This window comes from Lepidothrix coronata, unplaced genomic scaffold, assembly GCF_001604755.1.
Source record: "Lepidothrix coronata isolate B3197 unplaced genomic scaffold, Lepidothrix_coronata-1.0 Scaffold78, whole genome shotgun sequence".
Classification (NCBI taxonomy): domain Eukaryota; kingdom Metazoa; phylum Chordata; class Aves; order Passeriformes; family Pipridae; genus Lepidothrix; species Lepidothrix coronata.
This window is the reverse complement of record NW_016690258.1, coordinates 3702903-3721206: the sequence shown is the minus strand read 5'-3', so window position 1 is coordinate 3721206 and position 18304 is coordinate 3702903. Positions and strand designations below refer to the sequence as shown.

Genomic DNA, 18304 nt, shown 5'->3' with positions numbered 1-18304 from the left:
GAGCCCAGGGTTATCACAAAGACTGTTGAGCACCTTGGTAGGGGAGATCTGGGATTAAACTGACAAAAAGGCAGGATCAGGTTCATAATTGACTAACACTGAAGTTGTCTAAATTCTGCTGAAGAATCAGAAGGTTCTCAGGAAAAATTTGTTCTCTGTTGCTAAGTAGATGACTGGAGTACAGTGTACCTTACTTCAGCAAGTTGGCCATTGTGGCCTGAGAATATGGAGTGTTAGTTGAAGCCAAAAGCAATTCGACATGTTCAACAAACCTAATATTTTTGCAGTCAGCATATGTTCTTAAAATTACTAGTTTAAAGAGCTCTCTTTCCACTTTGTTTGCAAATTCCGAAGAGCTTCAGACAATGCATGCAATGAGTAAGACACAACCCCAAAACATTGTATCTTGATGATCAAAACATCTTCTAAACTTGTGATGACCTCTACCACTGAGGAGACAGCATTCTTCCATGCCAAGTAACTCTTAAACTCATTTCTAAGACTGCTCATAAAAATGCCATCTATAAATGCCCCAGCAATGTTCAGTCTGTAGAAACTGAATTTAATTCACTTGTTCACTTCCATCCAACAATTAGTAATGAATTTTACTGATTAGTCAAGTTTGCTTTCTCAGCAGCGTAGAACTTCAAATGACCTGGAGTTAGACTGAGAGGTGAAAGATCCCAATTCCCTCCAAAATCCAACTATTATTGTTCTTGATTTTTTAAATAATTTGTCTTTATCTTTGGTGTTTGTTTGAATCTGGGAAATGCTGTTACCTAAGAGGAATGTATACATCCTTTCTCTTCCTTTTCTCTTTTTCTATTGTCTCTTCTTCTTGCCTGTATTGCTCCACAAAGGTTGCTAGGGCTACAAGAAATTCTATTTCATTCAGAAAATGCTCAGACCTTATATCACAGCTTTTATATCCGGTGACTAACATAGTAAATAGATACTATACATTAAAGGGCACTTTCCAGACATGTGCAGACTTCACACTAAATGTACAAAATGCTATTATCTTTCAACAGTGGGAAGAAAACTAATATATTTTTCAAATTCTTTTCACTTGCTAAATAATTATGAAAATTTTAGGAGGGAAGCCAATCTCTATTCTGTTGAAGATACCAGATTTCTATTCCTAACCTCCTTGGAAGGAGGTCTGTTGCTTCACTGTTCAACCCTAATGCACTAAATCAGTATTTTTCAAAATCTTATTTACGGATTGGTGCTGCTGAAAATGAAGAAGGCACTCCCTTCGGGGATCGGTGTGATCTTCTCTTTCATGTTTAGTTCTGATATCCTACGGGGGCGTGGGCCTGCTGGTACCTCTGGTTCATCCTCCTCGTCTTCTTCATCTTCACCTACTTTAAATTAAACACTTCTTTTATTATAAACTATATAATATTGAGGTTTTGCTCATAACAATACAAAGGCATAGTTTGTATTAAAATATACACAGCTTATAGGAAATACATAAATATTCATAGCATGGCTATAAAAACCCCCTGACTGTCAACCCATGCCTGAGCTGTGCTGTGGGGGTGCTGAGCTCTGTGCACTGGTTGAGCACTGTGTGCTCAAAATTTAGGGCAGATTTCTCTAACAGGCATCCAGACCATCAGGCAGAGCTGATTTTTAGATAAGTGTGTTCACTGGACTGGAAGAAAACTGACCAAATGTCATGAGCCCTGGAATGTCCCTTTTCTGCCAAATGTTTTAGAGAAGTTTAGAATTCGCTCCCACATCCAGATAGTGTTACCACAACAGTCTTGAGGCTCACAGTATTACCTCTCATATGATGTTTGTACTCTCTAGAAAGCTGCAGGAAAAGATAATACTTAGCAGCTTACAGGTCCACTTATCCACTGATAACAGAGCACAACTTCACCGACTTCAAAGGAATTGATTCAATGCTCAGCAAGACCAAGTTTAGGATATTTTAGCAAACAAACTTAAATGTGCTTGTGTTCTAGCTAGTATTCACATACCTGGTACATCACAGGGTGGATAGGGATCTTTATCCTCCTCCTCTCCTTCTCCGTATTCACCAATTGTCACCTGAAGCAACAAAAGGGATGCACAAGAAGAAAAAGAAATTTGAATATAGCTTGGAGTATAAAGTTCAACAGAAAGCAAACCAAATAAGCCTCTGAAGTCAGAGAAGTGATCCCTAAGTCTCAGTTTCCTGAAACAGGGTAACTGAAAACAGCAGAGAGCTGACAGTTTATTACATATTTTTCAAAAATTATTTTTCTCTAGTATCCACATTTTTTTAGCTGTGTAGAGGACACAACCAACAGGCTTTGAAAAAAGTTAACAAGAATACTAGAACATTCTACTAAAGAGTTTATCATTCACTAATCTCATTGGATTTATCAAGCAAAATACCTACAGGAATTCTAAAATGACATCGCATTTTTCTAACATTAACTATTTTGTTCTAAAAGAGCTTCCCTTCTCAGGATATACTGAAACCAAGAGAGTTTTCTGAATTAAGAGATATTGTAAGGATGCAAAGCATCAGAACTAAGTTTCCTTTGCGTGGAAAAAATGTAGGGATAGTGGGTTCATAAAAGAAATTGCACGATTCACAGCAGTCTTGAAAAGTACTCCCTAGCAAAATGAGTAAAACTGCTTCTGAGAAAAGACACAGTTTTTAAAATAAACACCTTACTATCCTTGGGCTTCTTTTGGTCAGCTTCTGACTTCTCAGTTTTTTTATTTTCCAGACTCTCTTTTCTGCAAAACAGTACAATAACAATTACAAAGTATGCCATGCAAAGACAGACAATTTTAAGTGAACTATACCAATTCTATGAAAAGTTAAGAGAGCATATCTAAAACCTTATACTAAAATATTTAAAATATTTTGCACAGCTGCAGGTGTCAGAGCAACAAAAGTTACTGCAATTGAATGCAATGATCCATTTAAAAGATTATAATCTTAAATATAATTCCAGAAGCTAAGCCCTAAAAAATTCAATACATGATAATTACTCATTTCTAGAGGGATAAACTGTGCCCTTGAACTCATACAAACAACTTTCATTGACTTCCACTGGCTTACACTGATTTCAAAGGAAGGTTTTCTTCTTGTCTATATAAGGCTTAGAGAACTGATTCCACAGGGAGTTGTGCATTGGCAACAACAGATACATTCTTGTGCTATTTGTTCAATAAATCCTACTGTTGCAATTTTTAAATATCACTAGATTATCATTATGTTCTTAATTCATCCCAATTACTACCTAACTTTTATCTTCAATCCTACTATTTGGCTATTATTTTAGTGTCTAGGCAAACTTTCCCATTTTTATGTTGAGTCCAATAAATTTTGAAGATGGTAAAGACATTACATGGTAAAGACATTATATAAAGAAAATCCTTATGAAAGAATTCAGTACCTTCCTCCTTCCCTCTCCTGTTTTTTCAACATGCCCATGCTATTTTACCTTGCATTCTTTTTCCTTTCCTTTTCTTCAGCTTCTTCTTTCTGAGCTGTATTTAGACTTTCAGCATCTGCCAAGTTATCCACAGCAATGGCCAAGAAGACATTTAGCAAGATATCTATTTCAAATCATTTTAAGGACACTATGCCTTACTATACTTGTTTGGTTTATTATCAGCATAAACACTGACAATGTGAGAGATATAAAACACATGTTCCCAACCTACAGCGTGGAGATTTGTGATGCTGGAGTGTAGTGCAAATAACACTCACTTAATGGACTAGATAATACTGGCTGTAAAGTAAGCAGAGATCCCTTAGGGTCAAAGATTTTAAAACTGCAGAATACTTGACGTATTTTTTTAAATAAATGAAATTCAGCTTCGCACCAGCCTGAGCAAGTATCAAATCTGAAATTGTCTATTATAAGTGAAGACTGTTTAGGCATTTTGAAAAATTCATTTTTATAATGCACTGTCTTCCATGTCTACAAATATCTCTATCAAATTCTGTACTTCAGTTCATACCAGTTAAGTACAAATGCTGATACAAATACTATTTATTATAGAAAATAGAATGCTTTTGCCCTTTTATCACCTCCTGACCTTTTAAGAACTTCTGAGAATGACAGTACTTTGTTTCTACATGGGGCCAAGGAAGCATTTCCAGCACACTGAAGGCAGGGAAGGGGAGTGTTTCAGCAGACTTAATCCTAACTCTGACTCCACATCTCCCCATGCAGATTTCTCTCCTCTGGTCCCTGCACTACCCAGGGATCACTGGCTCCCCTGTCCCCGTGTGTCAGAACTAACAGGGCTGTATCGAGCGTCACGAGGATGGATGGGATATCACTGCCCTGGAAACCAGACCACATCCATGCATTTTCAGGGGGAGAGATGTCAAAGAGCAGGTAGAATAAGGTCATGTTCCCACTGAAGGAAGACAGAAAACATTCTCTGGTTTCTGCCAGTGTGGTGGCTGGAGATGGACTGAGCATCATCGACTCTTGTTCGTTAGGGAACAGGTGTACAAAGAAAAGTCTATTTAAAGGACACAGCACATGCAGAAAGTGCTTGTGTGCCCGTGGCCATTCACTCCCTCCTAGAGAGATTTTGCATATATCCCTGGCACACAGCCCCATTTGGAGGGGTCTCCAGTGAGTGTAAAGGATACAGTTACCACAGATGAAGAGGATAATGAAATATATACAGACTATCATGCCTGAGGATGATGGACCACCGTATGCCATTATGCCATCATACATAACAGCATTCCAGTCTTCACCTGTTAGAATCTAAGGAGCAGATATCAGTAGATTATTAGTAACTCAGCATCAAAAAGTGCAATGAACACACTTCCTATGATCACAACACAGCTAACCTTCTGTATGCATAAAGCAATACCATACTTTGTTTTAAAATTTCCATTCAAATAAACACCTCCTGAAAGCTTGGGTTTAACTCTAATAGCTTTTATTTTATGCTATGCATTTGTATGACTGAACTTCAAAGGTAAAAATAATAAAAATAAATTTTTATTGACATTTTATTCATTTTGGCGTGTGAAAGTAAGAGCCCTGGTTTTCAGTAATGCCACACACGTAGCAAAAGTTCACCACTTAAAAATCAAGTTAGTATAAAAATTCTGAGTATTGCATTGATATTTCCTCATGCTAAAAAATTAAATGGACAAGTTTTTTGCTCGCTCTGGGCAATCACCAGATGCAACTTCTACCCAAGAGACAGGAAGTTGCCAAAAAAGTGAATCTTGCAGGGTCAGCCTTTAACTCTCACCTACAATGTCTGAAACCAAAGACTGAGGTAATATGCAGAGCTGAGTGTGAAAATGACTATAAAGATGAAACCAATTAGCCTAATTCCAGTATCCACATTGGCAAAAATTAAAAAAAGCATTACAAATTTGTGAAAAGTAAACTCTAATACAGCCCCACCTTTTCACAAGTCACATAAAAGTTGCCTTAAAATTTTAATAAAGTCTGAAAGCATCTCTAAAGAAATTAATGCTTAATTTTGCATCATAGTAAGTGATATGACCGATATGTAAATAAGCACTCTTACAAGGCTTATTATTTTTTCCTGCTTGGGCATAGCTGAACTTTCATATAGCTAATGAAGTTAAAGAAACAAATTTGATCAAAATAAAAATAACATTCCACCTCTTTTCCTGGTCATGTATTTAACGGACAAAGGAGATCTCATTTTGTGAAGTAACATGACAGCTGTGTTGCATAGAGAGATCAAATAAGATATGAAACAAATGGTACAAATGGTGCTGAGTTACCAGAGTACTGAATTTAATGAGCAGAATGCTACTTAAAGTAAACTGAGTAAACAGTATTCGTGATTTTACTCTCAGGCAACATGATCACCTAAACAGTTTTGCTGATCAAAGGTAAAATGTTTCATACGGGATGAAAGAAAGTTACCTGGAATACAGTTAAAAGAGCTTGTGGAAAATTATCGAAGGTGCTCCGTTTTGTTTGAGTTTCATCAAAATTAAATTTGCCTCCAAACAGCTGCATTCCAAGCAACGAGAAGATTATGATGAAGAGGAAAAGCAGAAGCAACAGTGAAGCAATGGACTTCATTGAGTTTAACAAGGATGCTACCAAGTTGCTCAGGGATGCCCAGTGCCTATAAATTAAAATGCGTGTGTTAACACACACCAAAAAAACCTCAAACAAAACAGTAAAAGAGCAGTGCATGATGAAGTATTACAAAAGAATTGCTGATCACTCTTCAGCTATCCTTAGAATTAGCAGTATTAGATAATCTTACCTTGTTACTTTAAAAATACGCAGGAGACGAACACAGCGAAACACTGAAATTCCAAGGGGTGACATAATTTCCAACTCCACCAAAATGGTTTCAACAATGCCACCACAAACAACGAAGCAATCAAAGCGGTTAAAGAGAGAAACAAAATAAGCCTGTAGGCCCAAGCTGTACATCTTTACTAACATTTCACAGGTGAATAAAGCCAGAAGAACTTTATTTGCGATATCTGGAACAAAATATTAAAAAAAGAAAGATTCTGAATTGCCTCATAGATTCCATTTTCATTTTAACATATTATAACTATGCTCTCAACACTAGTTTTCAGCTTTTTGCTTAAGAAGAAAGTATTGTTTTTTCATGTTGGACTGTAATTTATGTCTCAGTGGCAAAAGTTACACAAGGATGTAAAGCTTCCTGCCACCTATAAACTATTCATCTTTCCAATCTGTTGTGCAGTTCACAGTTCCTCAACTCACAGCTTTAGTCCACACTGTAATGTAAGCAGCCAGCCCACAGCATGTTCTGCTGTGCCAGGTACCATTTCCTTCCTCATCTTTCAGGCCTGGTTTCATGCTAAAAGTACAGGTATTTACAATTTAGTATTGTCAGGTCTGTGCTGGCTACCACTAAGCTGTGTTACAGCTGTGGAAATCAAAGACATTCAGTCATTTCTTGTATCTCCCTTTGGCTGGGCTGAATATCCCTCAGGACAGCAAACAACAGAACGACGAAGTACAAAAGTAGCCACTGATAAATGCAAGTATCTACAGTCAAAACCAGGACAAACAATTTCTGGTTGTACCTTGGATCTGGGTCAGCCAGTCGGGTTGATTGTAATGCTCTGAGGAGATAGTTAATGTGTTCAGAAAGACCAAGACAATAACAAGCCAATAAAATGTGACAGATTTTACTGCAGCTCTACATTTTCTTCTATTAAATCGGTTCCAGCGACGCCAGCGTCGACTGCAAGTTCAAATAAAAACAAATTCATTATTATATAGAAAACACATATGAACTTAAGGAGGGCCTCTTCTGTGTAGAAACAGTGCAAGTACATATGTGTGAGCAAGTACATTTTCATAGATACGTGTGCAGTATTTCAACAGTTGTGTAAATTATTACCAGTTGCAGATTAGGGACTGCTAATGTGTTATTCCTTTTTTAGATTTCTTTATAGATTTCTAAATGTAAACCACAACTTTTGCAGACTCTAATTGCCTGTGACATAATTAGATTAAGCTGCATTCAACATTCCATTGAGTAACAAGATAGATCTGTCTTTCCAAGGCCCCATACACTTAATAGCAATAAAGAAAAGCCAATGAATCAACTCAGAATTCAAATTAAATTTAGTCTGAAAATGCAGGCTTTGAGTTAAACCACAGACAGAATTCTGGCAGGATTAAGCAAGGTAGAAATGTTAAGGTCACCTTTTAGAAATCTACTGTTTAACATTACAAATCTTATTCACCAAATCCTTGAGATATCTACTGATGTGCCCTGAAATTGTGTCAGTGAGCAAATGTTTGTGAAGTAAATAAGACTGATAATAAAGTACAATTAAAGGCTGTACCTAGGTATGAGGGTGTATCTTTGTACTCATAAAACTAGATATCTCTGCTTCACTTCTGGGAACTGTATGCAAGCATTAACCGAGTTTCCCTTATGCACCTTAAATTTGTACTTGAAGTAATGGAAATTAATACTGGTTCCAGAAATCAGTACAAAGATGTTTCAAGCCTTTGCAGTATTCTAACCATATAAAGGAAAAATATCCTGTCCTGACCTAAATCGACATGGTATTCAAGAACATTCTTATCTTGCCAATCCCTGCTATAAGGGCTATGTCCATGGCCATCATCAGGATGGCTCATTCCCTGGGTAGGTTAAACAGACTTTTTTTTCACACTTACAGAACCTCCTATGATTGAAGTCAATAAGACAAGAATCATACTGTTGGGATATCTCTACTTGTAGGAGTCAAAAGCAGGCTCAAACTGTGCACCTCCAGGCTTTCTGAAGCCAATGCAAGGAGAACACACTGCTGTTACCAACAAATTACTTGCTCTGCATCCAACACCAAAATCAGTTTTATCAGAGCTAAGAAACTGGAACTACTCCAGATATTGCCTAAACTGCTGGTGCCAGATGTTGCCACATCTTCTTGACTGACCCTCACTGATGATTTTATGCAAAAAATATTTACCCTGTGGGTTGTCTGCAATTGCAGGAGTGTCTTTGCCCTTCATGATTCACTAAGTCAACCACTTGATTACTTACCTTAAATCAAAGAGCTTTTTGTTGTTGTTCCTTCATGGAGTAACCCAACCTTTTTAAACAGAAAGGACTATCTCTTCTGTGTTTGAAATTATCCTTTCTAATTACTAAATATATGTCCTATAAGATGGGAAAATAAAATCAAATAAAGAATCCTACTGGGTTTGTACTGGCACATCCAATGTCTGCAGTATAAGGCCTATTAATTATTAATTTTGCTTATAACACTTTCCTTCTGCAAACATACTTGAAAAATAGAAGCTCACATTCCCAAATGCTCCTAGTAAGTGAAAAGAAATCACTTTGCAAATATCAAAAATCAATTTGCAAATATCAGCAAAGCAAATGAGGGAGTTTGATTTCCAAAAGTGTTCCTGGATACTTTACTTTTGTGTTTGCTAGTAACTGTTAGGAAGAACTTTCACATAGTAAAATTAAAACTACAGTAAACAAAGAGTATTTTTGTGAGATCATTATGATGTGTGAACAGTCACAAGGAAAAAAGTGATTATGAGAGGAAAATACTGACCTGAACTTGGATTTTGAGATGGTTTGACTAGAAGAAAAGGAAAATACATTTTTAAGAATGTAGAAAAAGTAGTTAACACAAATTCTTTTTCTTTAGAATTTTGCATTGGAATTACATATATATAAAACAAGATTTTAACAAAATGCATCATGAATGCTAAAAGTCTATTGCCTGTTGTTTATTTTTTTCTGCAATACCAATCCTGAAGCTTTACAAATTTTTTAAGTGAAAGAAAGGAAATCTCCTTTAAAACTAAGTAAAATAAACCTTGAATGAACAAGCTTGGAAGTCACAAAAATCTGAGCAAACAAACAGTGAACACCATAGGATATAGAAATAATTCCCATACATTCAGTTATTGTTGGAAAAAAATAGGTATTCTCCAGGTCATGCACAATTTAACAGAAAACATTCCTTCTTCCATGTAATCAGGAACTTCTGTTCTTATCACTCTGGACAGTAATTATATTTCATAAAAGCTCTCAGGAAAACATGACTTCATTGCAAGCTGAGTTGAATTGCTTTATATCTTCTTACCTTGAGAATTTTAGGAGCACTTTAATACTGTAATAATTGGTCTAAACCTACTGAAAGGCAAAAAAACCCCCTGAAGTGTCATACGAAGCTTGACTATTTCAAAGCAGTTTGGGCTAAATAAACGATGGGGAAAGAATGATTCTTTTAAACTTTGAGTTGGTCAGGGTGGGCACTTGAAAGCCATGCCCGTACTCACCATAAGCTCCCACAGCAAGGGGGGCTCTCCCCCTCTCCGCTCACGTTCTCCGTGTTCACCGACTCGGTTTCGCTGGTGGGCATGCTTGCTGTGGGGAGACAGGCACTGCTTTAGACTCATCACCAGCCAAGGCTTTACACACATCACCATCTCCTGTCCTACGGCAACAATACCTCCACCTTTCGTTCCTCTAATGAGAGCCTGGAAGAGCTGAGGAGTAGCAGATGAAGTCAGACACTTCATCGGTCCTCTTAGAGCAAAAGCACACAGAACTCCAGAGCGTGGTGGCTTCTCTGTTTCTTTTCAATGACTCAACATAACTGTTGACAATGCACTACAGAATACAAAGTAGAGGAGGTTTGTAACAAAGAGTGCTATCCCTTGTAAAGAAATAGTCGTGAGCTAGATTTTGTGACCTGTCATTTTGAGAAGCATTCTGCCAACACTTTGGAGGTGCTTATCAGTTGAAGAGTTGTTAACATGATTGGTAATTCCAGGAAATATTATCCAACTTCTGAAAGCAGGAACTATCACACTCTGGTCATACTGACCACTCTGTGCTTTTCCTGACATTGTGAATTATCAAGGCAAGAAGACAGAAAATAAATGTGCCTGCAAATACTGTGTGAGCAGCAGGAAGGAGCACTGGGAATGGCAGGATAGGTACTGCAAATGATGATGAGAATTAATACTAATTAAAAAGGGGATGATGGCATTTGTTATACAGTGAATTACTGTACATCCAGTGGATCATTACTGAGCAGTTAGCAACTGTAGCTAATGATTTTTAGACAAAACTCATTTGAAGATGGATCATTATCATTTATCTTCAAATCAAGTGAAACATAAAGGGAGGACACCTTATGTCAAAAGGTGTTAGGAAATGATGAACAGCTGCAGTTCTCAGTACTTCCCAGGGGAGAACATGCCTGCATTGCAAGCAAAGAATGAAAGAAAGAACTCAGGAACAGGAAAAGTGTAAAATTAATGCTGCTGGTCTGTACAGTACAAATACCACATAAAGTAGGAAAAAATAAGAGAGGCGGAAGATGCCCTGAAATTACTGTAGAACAGCAAGAACAGAAGAAAACCAGAGCATTCTAAAGGTATTGTGGTGTGTACCTTCCACTGTTTTGATGATTTGCTTGTTTGGTTTATTTTGTTTTGTTTTGTTGGGAAGGGTTTAAAAGCCAGTGTTTGTGCACTGAGAGTACCGAAGGCAGAAGGGATACACTGCCTACTTCTGATAGGGAGGTCTCACTATTTTGGTAGCCTAAAGGAGGTTTAAAGCAGGTTTAATTACACACTTCATAATATAAGTGAGATTTAAGAATCAGGCCCTGAATTTTCCAATTTGTCAACACACCAGGTACAGAATGAGAACTGTCAGTAAGTCTCTCTATATTGCCTCAACACTGACACGGAATGGTAAGTCCTGGTTTGCTTTCCATGCCCATCAGTTCCACTCCAGCTGAGAGACTGACAGGTCTATGCAGGCCAGATGCTCAGCTACTGTTTGCAACAGCTGAGAATCTGTCCCCATAAATGTAAGTCACTGTTATATGAAAAGTTAGAGAGAGTGGCATAACAAAGAAAGATCCAAAACATCCATGCAGGTGTTTGAATAAACAAAGCACTTCAGGCAATAAGCACAGCAACACCTTCTTTCACAAGGTTCTTCTGTTTTGATGAGTCTTTTAAAATATTACTGTAATTGCTTTATGCATGGAAAGTCCCTGGTTAGCACCTGCAAGTGCCTCAATTCTAATATCATGCTTAACTTTTAAAAAATGAACATTGCTAGTCCTGTGTGAACTCCACAGCTTACAGACTTCAAAACTAATAAAAAAAATCCTTGACACCCAAATTCAACTACTAAAATTTCAAAGGGTTGGAGAAAAAAAAATCCCAACACTATTTCAAATATAGCCTCAGGTCTTCAGAACTAAGAATTTTTATTTCAAAATGCCAGGGGGATCTTCTGCAATAAATCCAAGGGGTTTCCTGGGGTGGTAAAGAACTGAACTGTTTGCCTTGTCCTGAGTGACATGCATGCTGTTAGGAAACACAACATTATAGTCACCTGATCCCATTTCACCACTTGTGATGGGCAACTGCAAAATATGAGTGCAGAAGTCTTGTTTCATACATTGTTACTAAGAGCTGCCAGGAAAACAGAGCTAGGCACACTTCTGCAATTATTACTTATGTACAACCCTTCCCTCACCTAAAAGCAGTACCTAGAATCCGGTTCTTCATAAAGTGTCACTCAGTGTCACCGAAACTACATTTGTCGTTATTTTTAAAATTATTCAGCATTTTAATTCAAGTCTCCCCAGACTTGATATGGTAGTCCACAATAATACCAGACCTTTTTGAACAGGACTGCATGAAGAAAAACAAAGTACAAAGGAAAAAAATCTGTCTCTATTGAAGTGACCATCAGTTCTGCTAATTATTAAATACAGTCAGAATGTTATTCTCTCTTTCAGACACAACACGGTTGTTGCTCTAGCTCTTAAGTGACTTGCAGGTGCTGTGTTACAAACAGAAGAGGGAAAAAAGAATGACAGACAGTTCAGTTCCCATTAGAAACTCAGCTGTGATTATACTGTAATTTATATGTCAAAATTAACACTCGACGGGAGTACTGAGAAAGGCACCGTGTGGAAGTCCAGCTCCAGCAATGCCATTAGATCTTGAGCCAGAAGAAAAGAGCAGCAGCACTGCATGTCCACATCCACTCTGTTAATGCAAGCAACCTGCCAAGCCTCCAAAAGACCCATTTTAATGACCACAGCTTCTTAAGGGCAGGTGGTGTTCATCAGGCAAATACAGCACGCTGAAGTTTGGAAAGACTGTGAACTCAGCATGGTCAGCTTTGAGATCTTTAAAACTGGCAGCCCAGTGTTCAAAGGAAGAGACCAAATTTATTCTTTATTCACCTTTTGCCCTTATTTCACTGGCATTCTTCTGGAAAGATTATGTAGATTTCTAGATCTAATAATCTCTTCAATTAAGCTAACTCGCTCCAAACAAAAGAGTGCTTGCATTAGGCAATATAAGCAACCCATACAGCATGCAGCTTAATACTTTCCTGAGTATATAGAAAACAGGTCAAATACTTCAACTACTACATTTTATTTCTGTAGATAAAAATATAACATGAGAAAAACAATCTATTATGTTCTCTATTTACTCTAAAGAGTTTTCAGACTTTGGAGCAGGAATTTCAAACTTCACTCCAGGATGTAACATAACTAATGCACAGCAAAGAGCAAGCCAGTGTCCATCAGCAGTGATGTGTCCATCAGCAGTGATGTGTCCTAGCCAGCAGAAGTTACAAGAAATAAATTACATAATCCTGCAATATGACAATTTTCATCACAATTTGCATCGCTGCAGAATCCAGAATTACCTGAACTACTGAATTGTGGTGTCAAGTATTATTGTTACAAATGTTTCCCTCTAGAATGTATATAATCAGTATTTTAACCTCTTTCAACTTCCACTGTGCATTTTTTGATACATAGGCTGATCTCATTTTCACTCTGGTGCACCTTGGGCAGCCTTCTGGTTACATGTGCTGATGTGGAGTGACCTGCACAGCTCATCAGCATTGGTTACTGCAGAGAATCTTGGAATTATTTTAAAAGGTATTATACCGGCAAAATTTTAAATCAACCTGCAAAAAAAGTGATATTCTGTCTGCTAGCAACAGCCAACCAACTTCTTGAGCTCCAAAATTCTCTTAATTCTTTCTCAAATTAGGACATGAATTTTCTGAATCCTTTATACCAAATCTTTGAGGTTGTCAAATAGGAAAACGGGATTAAAAAAAAAATCCCCAAATTGGCAATATTATCATTGCAAATTCGCCTCAAATTTTCCTAACTCTGCTGTATGCCCAGAAAACACATCAGAAAGAAGTGGTGCTATCTATTCTGACCATGAAGCTCCTCGGCATAAATCCATTTTAAGGAGAGTCTGCTTGGAATATGTTCTACACGACAGTATGGCAAGATGTCTGTCTTCATGTAGATTTAATGTTGATATAATCAACAATCATTCTTGTAGGCTCTCACTTTTTATAAGTAGCCCATGGAAAAGCAATGTAAGGTTGAATGGCTGCGTAGCAGTGGGAGGAGAGCAAAACAATCAGTGTTCATTACAGTAGCATCACTGAACCAACCACTTGCAGCCTGAAGGATGACACTATGAACCTTGGGAATGCTGCACACTCCACAGACATGGTGCTTTTAATGGAAATAGAGGGAGAGGTAAAACAAAGAAAAATATTTAGGGTAGTATTTCTAATCCAGTGTCAGTCTAAGTGTGAGCTACTCGGATCAATGTAAAAGTCTCACTAACACAGAAAAAAAATAAACTTAGGCCATTGACTTGTACTTCAGAAAAACCCTACTCACAAAAGTTCTACCTGCCCTGCAAGGCAGAAGAAACCAAGTCAGTGCACATGTGCCTGGGGATGCTTTTGACCAGCAAGGTCAGGCGGGAGTAGCGAGACAGCAGGGGCTGCCAGCCAACAACAGCAAGTTTACAGCCAGTTCCAGGCTGCTTTATGAGAGCCATCAGAACCTGAACCTGCTCGTTTAAAGGCTGTGTTGAAACACATATCCAAAGTAAAACTGCAACCACCTTTCAGGAACTTTTATGGAAAAACTATTTCAGGCTGTAAAGCTGTGCAAGCTATTAGACAATATCTGTAATGATCGTGCAAATAACTTCAAGCAGACTCAGTGTTTGCACAAAATGAGTCCATTGGGTCCTAGCAATTTCTGACAACATTCTGCAATCTCTAAAGTAACTGGATCAGATTTTTCAGCCCCAGTCTGGACTACAATAGTGATTCTTAGGACAGCAAGGAAGCCAGTTATTCAAATAACTGTTGCAGACAGGATTAAAAGTAGACCTCTCAACTATTGCAACTGTGATTATGGCAAAACAACACGTTTGCCCTTACTAAAAGAGTGCAGATTTGAAAATAACTATCATACTCTAAAGTCCCTGTCCAGCTCCAGTGTGGGTGGGGAAAAACGGAATAGACCAGAAAGTACAGAAACAAAACCACCAATAACAAGAGGAGATACAGTAAAAGCTTGTTAGGTTTTGTGAGATTCTACATTGTAAGTATTAAAAATAATTTGTAAATACTGTCATCATACTGTTCTAAGCTTACACCATAATCCATTATAAAGCTTGTCAAATATTTGTATTAATTTCTTCGTACCTAAATTTAAAATACTTTTTTTATCTCGTTTACCTGACTTCTGAAGAAGAAAACCTATGCTTCAACAAGAAAGTCACAGACACAGACACTTCAGAGGAAATCTGAATGGATTAAACACTCTGCTTCAGGGAGGTAGAGCAGCACCTCATTTCAGACATGCACTTCAACCAGCAGGAAGGACTGCATGCACGAGGGGTCACATGCTACAGATGGATAGCCTTGGTTATAGAAAATGCATCCAGTATGTGCTCCCAAAAGCTAACGCATCCAATGCAGCATTGGCACAAAAGAAAGTTCAACTGCAAATCAGAACACGTTTTACCATGTTTATTGGAAGAACGGCCAAAGCAGCTAAGTCTGCTTTTCTTCTTGTCTTCCATTAAGTCGGCCAGTGTAACCCCTGGGTAAGCACATGTAATCCCAGCAGTGACACGGGAGGTGGCAGCAGTCGCAACGCAAAAAAACAAAAACGTGTCCGTACACACAACACAGGCAAGGTTAGGCAAAACAAACTGAAATCACCGGCAGCATAACTAATCACAGCTAAATCCCTCTCCTCGCACGGATTTTCACATTTTGAGCTGAATTTGCAGTGCTCTGAAGGCAATGAAAGCTTTTTCATTGACTTCAGGGTAACCAGCTATTAGTTCATAACAAAGACTTCCAACTTTTACTAAAGACATATTTACAATTCTAATAGTTAAAAAGTATTCTTTTATTCAACAGCACTAAACATCTGCCCACTATCAGTAACAGAAATGTAAAAATACATAGGGTTAATAAATAAATGACTTAATGCCTTCCCTGGTTAGAAATTTTAAAATGCTGGGGGGTTGCAAGAACCCCAACTACAATTTTAAAGGATGTGAGAAACTATTAATCACTGACTTAACAGTCTTTGAAATCTCTACCTTTTCCTGCCACAGAGTTCTTCTGTATCCTAAGCCCAGAGCTCTTCCACACCATTGAAGTTGCACTATGGTGATCTTCTATCACCATAAATCAGCAGTTATCTTGATCACCCAGAGGTTTAGATATTCAAATAGGAATACAGTTGCCTAGAAGCCCGAAAATTATGATTCTGACTACCTTGGGACTCAGCTCTACCTTATACTTCAAAGATAACTCAAAAGAAACCACCACCAGTTTATTCAGACTAATTTTATTTCCTAAGCTTACTATTCATGCCTTGAATGCAAGGAGGTGGAGCAACTCAGCAACCCTTCCTCCTTTACAGTCCATTGCAGCTGACATTAAAAATGAAATTCCAAGCCACATATTTAAGTTCATGTGCACAAATCCAGGAATGCTAGGAGATTGCCTATCCACTGGAAATTTCCACTCAAAACATATATGCATGCCTGAAACAAAATTCCTGACATTTCTCTTAAAGTTCTTTTAATTACTTCCCTTCTATTTTTACTTTGCAAGCTTCCTGCAACCCTTAACTTAGCCTAAAATTATGCCCAAGTTAAAAGTTTAGACTTAAAAGCTCTTTCAAACTGAATCAACTATGCAAACAAGTATTTTTTTATCTATATAACCTAGAAGCCAGGTTTAAGGACTGCTGGAGCAAAGGGGGTTTTTACAGCCTATTAACAAACCCCCAATTTGAACAGGATGCAAAAAGTTCCTGGGATTTCATCTGTAAACCAAGTCCATTGGCAGCAGAGCTGACAGTGTGGTTGTCCAACACTCTGTGAAAATTTGGCATCACCTACAATTCTGTACCACCTACAGTTCTGCACAGCAGCCTTGTACAAAGTGTATTTACTCCACAGAATGCACCACCTTTTACTTCTCAGTCTTAGGACTTGATAATGGGCCCCAAACCCACAGTTTATGTATCCCTTCCACACAGTGTTAGAAGCAATAATTAGGTAAGTTGAACTCTGGATTTTTTGCTCTGTTCTAGATAAAAATTCTGTTTGTGCAACAGATTTTCATATAGACATAAATTATTCCTTTCTGGGTGATGCTAGCATCAACATCAACCCACAGGTTTCCTTCCAGCCTCTCATAAAATGATTATTTCCTTCCAGTCAGTAGCACAGGTCCATACTCTGCTTTTATTGTGAACTAAAGGACCAATAAAAATCTGAAATTCAAAAGCAAAGATTTTAAAAAACTTAACTATATGCAATGCAGAGATAAGTTTAAAAACAGCTAACTCAATATCAAACCACACTATTTTTGTTATTTACTACATCTGAAAAGTACTGTGGTTTAAAAGAACAGTTCATAATAAATTAGCAGCACTAGAAGAAAAATAGGGGTAATGATGTATTATTTCAACATAGAAAATAATATTCTGAGTTGTCTTTGACAAACAGCTTGTAGATGCATTTCCTTAAAAATACTTAATGGTATCTAAATAAACAAATACCATAACTTTCCAGAGTACAACATTATAAACAAGGTGCTACTTAGTATACGTATTGAAATTTGGACTTTAATCTTGGGTTTAGTATTAAATCATAAACCACATTCTGAAACTGTGTTCTCACGAAAATTTTAAATCCTTTTATGCAAACATAGCAAAGAGGCTAAAATAACCTCTGCTAAATTATGACACTAAAATACTGCTCTTACCAGAATTTTCTGCTATACAGAAATCAAGTATAACTTTTACAGTTGTTGCAATATCAAGAAACTCATTCCTCTACCTTAGGACTCAGGTCAGAAGCACAAGAAGGTCACTACAGCATAAATTACTTGTCCCATAACACACTATGTCAAATAAATACACTGTAAGTAAGTGATATTTCTTAGTGTCAAATGAAAATCCCACAAGACTCCATTTATTTCACACTCAGTTAAGACATGTAGTAAAAAAGATTTTATATGGTTTTCTTGAATATCAAAAAGAAAGATCCAGAATCTCATTTTCCTACTTCAAAACAAAAATAAAATCCTCACTATTAGCACAAGGTTATTTCTTGACTGTAACTTTGGCCATATTTTTAAGTTCTTTATATTATTATTATTTCCATGCATGTGCCTACAGGCAAACACACACTCCTCTTGAGTCAGGATTTACAGTGATACCTAGAGGCACGTAGCTTCCATGCACTAACTTTTTACAGAACACAAATAAAGCCAAGTTTAAAAGTCTCAGAGGTGACTAAGTGCAGACAATGATTTATACATGGACATCCAAATGATGTTCCATGACTCAGCATCACTGTACCAACAGACAATTGCTCTGCTACCCAAAACTTTTGCAAACTGAAAGGAGAAAGCCACATCAGACCGGCCACATTCACCC

At 37.4% G+C, this 18304-nt stretch overlaps 1 protein-coding gene across 12 annotated transcripts in view; it reads right to left on the bottom strand.

The window, feature by feature from the left end:
* The window catches only part of CACNA1D (calcium voltage-gated channel subunit alpha1 D), a 209333-nt gene that overhangs the window by 62454 nt on the left and 128575 nt on the right, over positions 1 to 18304 (bottom strand). For 11 of the 12 annotated variants that reach the window (XM_017820002.1, XM_017819993.1, XM_017820001.1 and 8 more), the window contains exons 10-19: positions 9789 to 9876; positions 9056 to 9082; positions 7052 to 7212; positions 6250 to 6475; positions 5898 to 6105; positions 4625 to 4745; positions 3456 to 3570; positions 2673 to 2742; positions 1992 to 2061; positions 1223 to 1367 (exon numbers count right to left, since the gene is read on the bottom strand). In XM_017820002.1, the coding sequence (XP_017675491.1) occupies positions 1223 to 1367; positions 1992 to 2061; positions 2673 to 2742; positions 3456 to 3570; positions 4625 to 4745; positions 5898 to 6105; positions 6250 to 6475; positions 7052 to 7212; positions 9056 to 9082; positions 9789 to 9876 (1231 nt within the window). The remainder of the gene's footprint in view (positions 1 to 1222; positions 1368 to 1991; positions 2062 to 2672; positions 2743 to 3455; positions 3571 to 4624; positions 4746 to 5897; positions 6106 to 6249; positions 6476 to 7051; positions 7213 to 9055; positions 9083 to 9788; positions 9877 to 18304) is intronic. The other variant, XM_017819994.1, reaches the window with a different exon arrangement.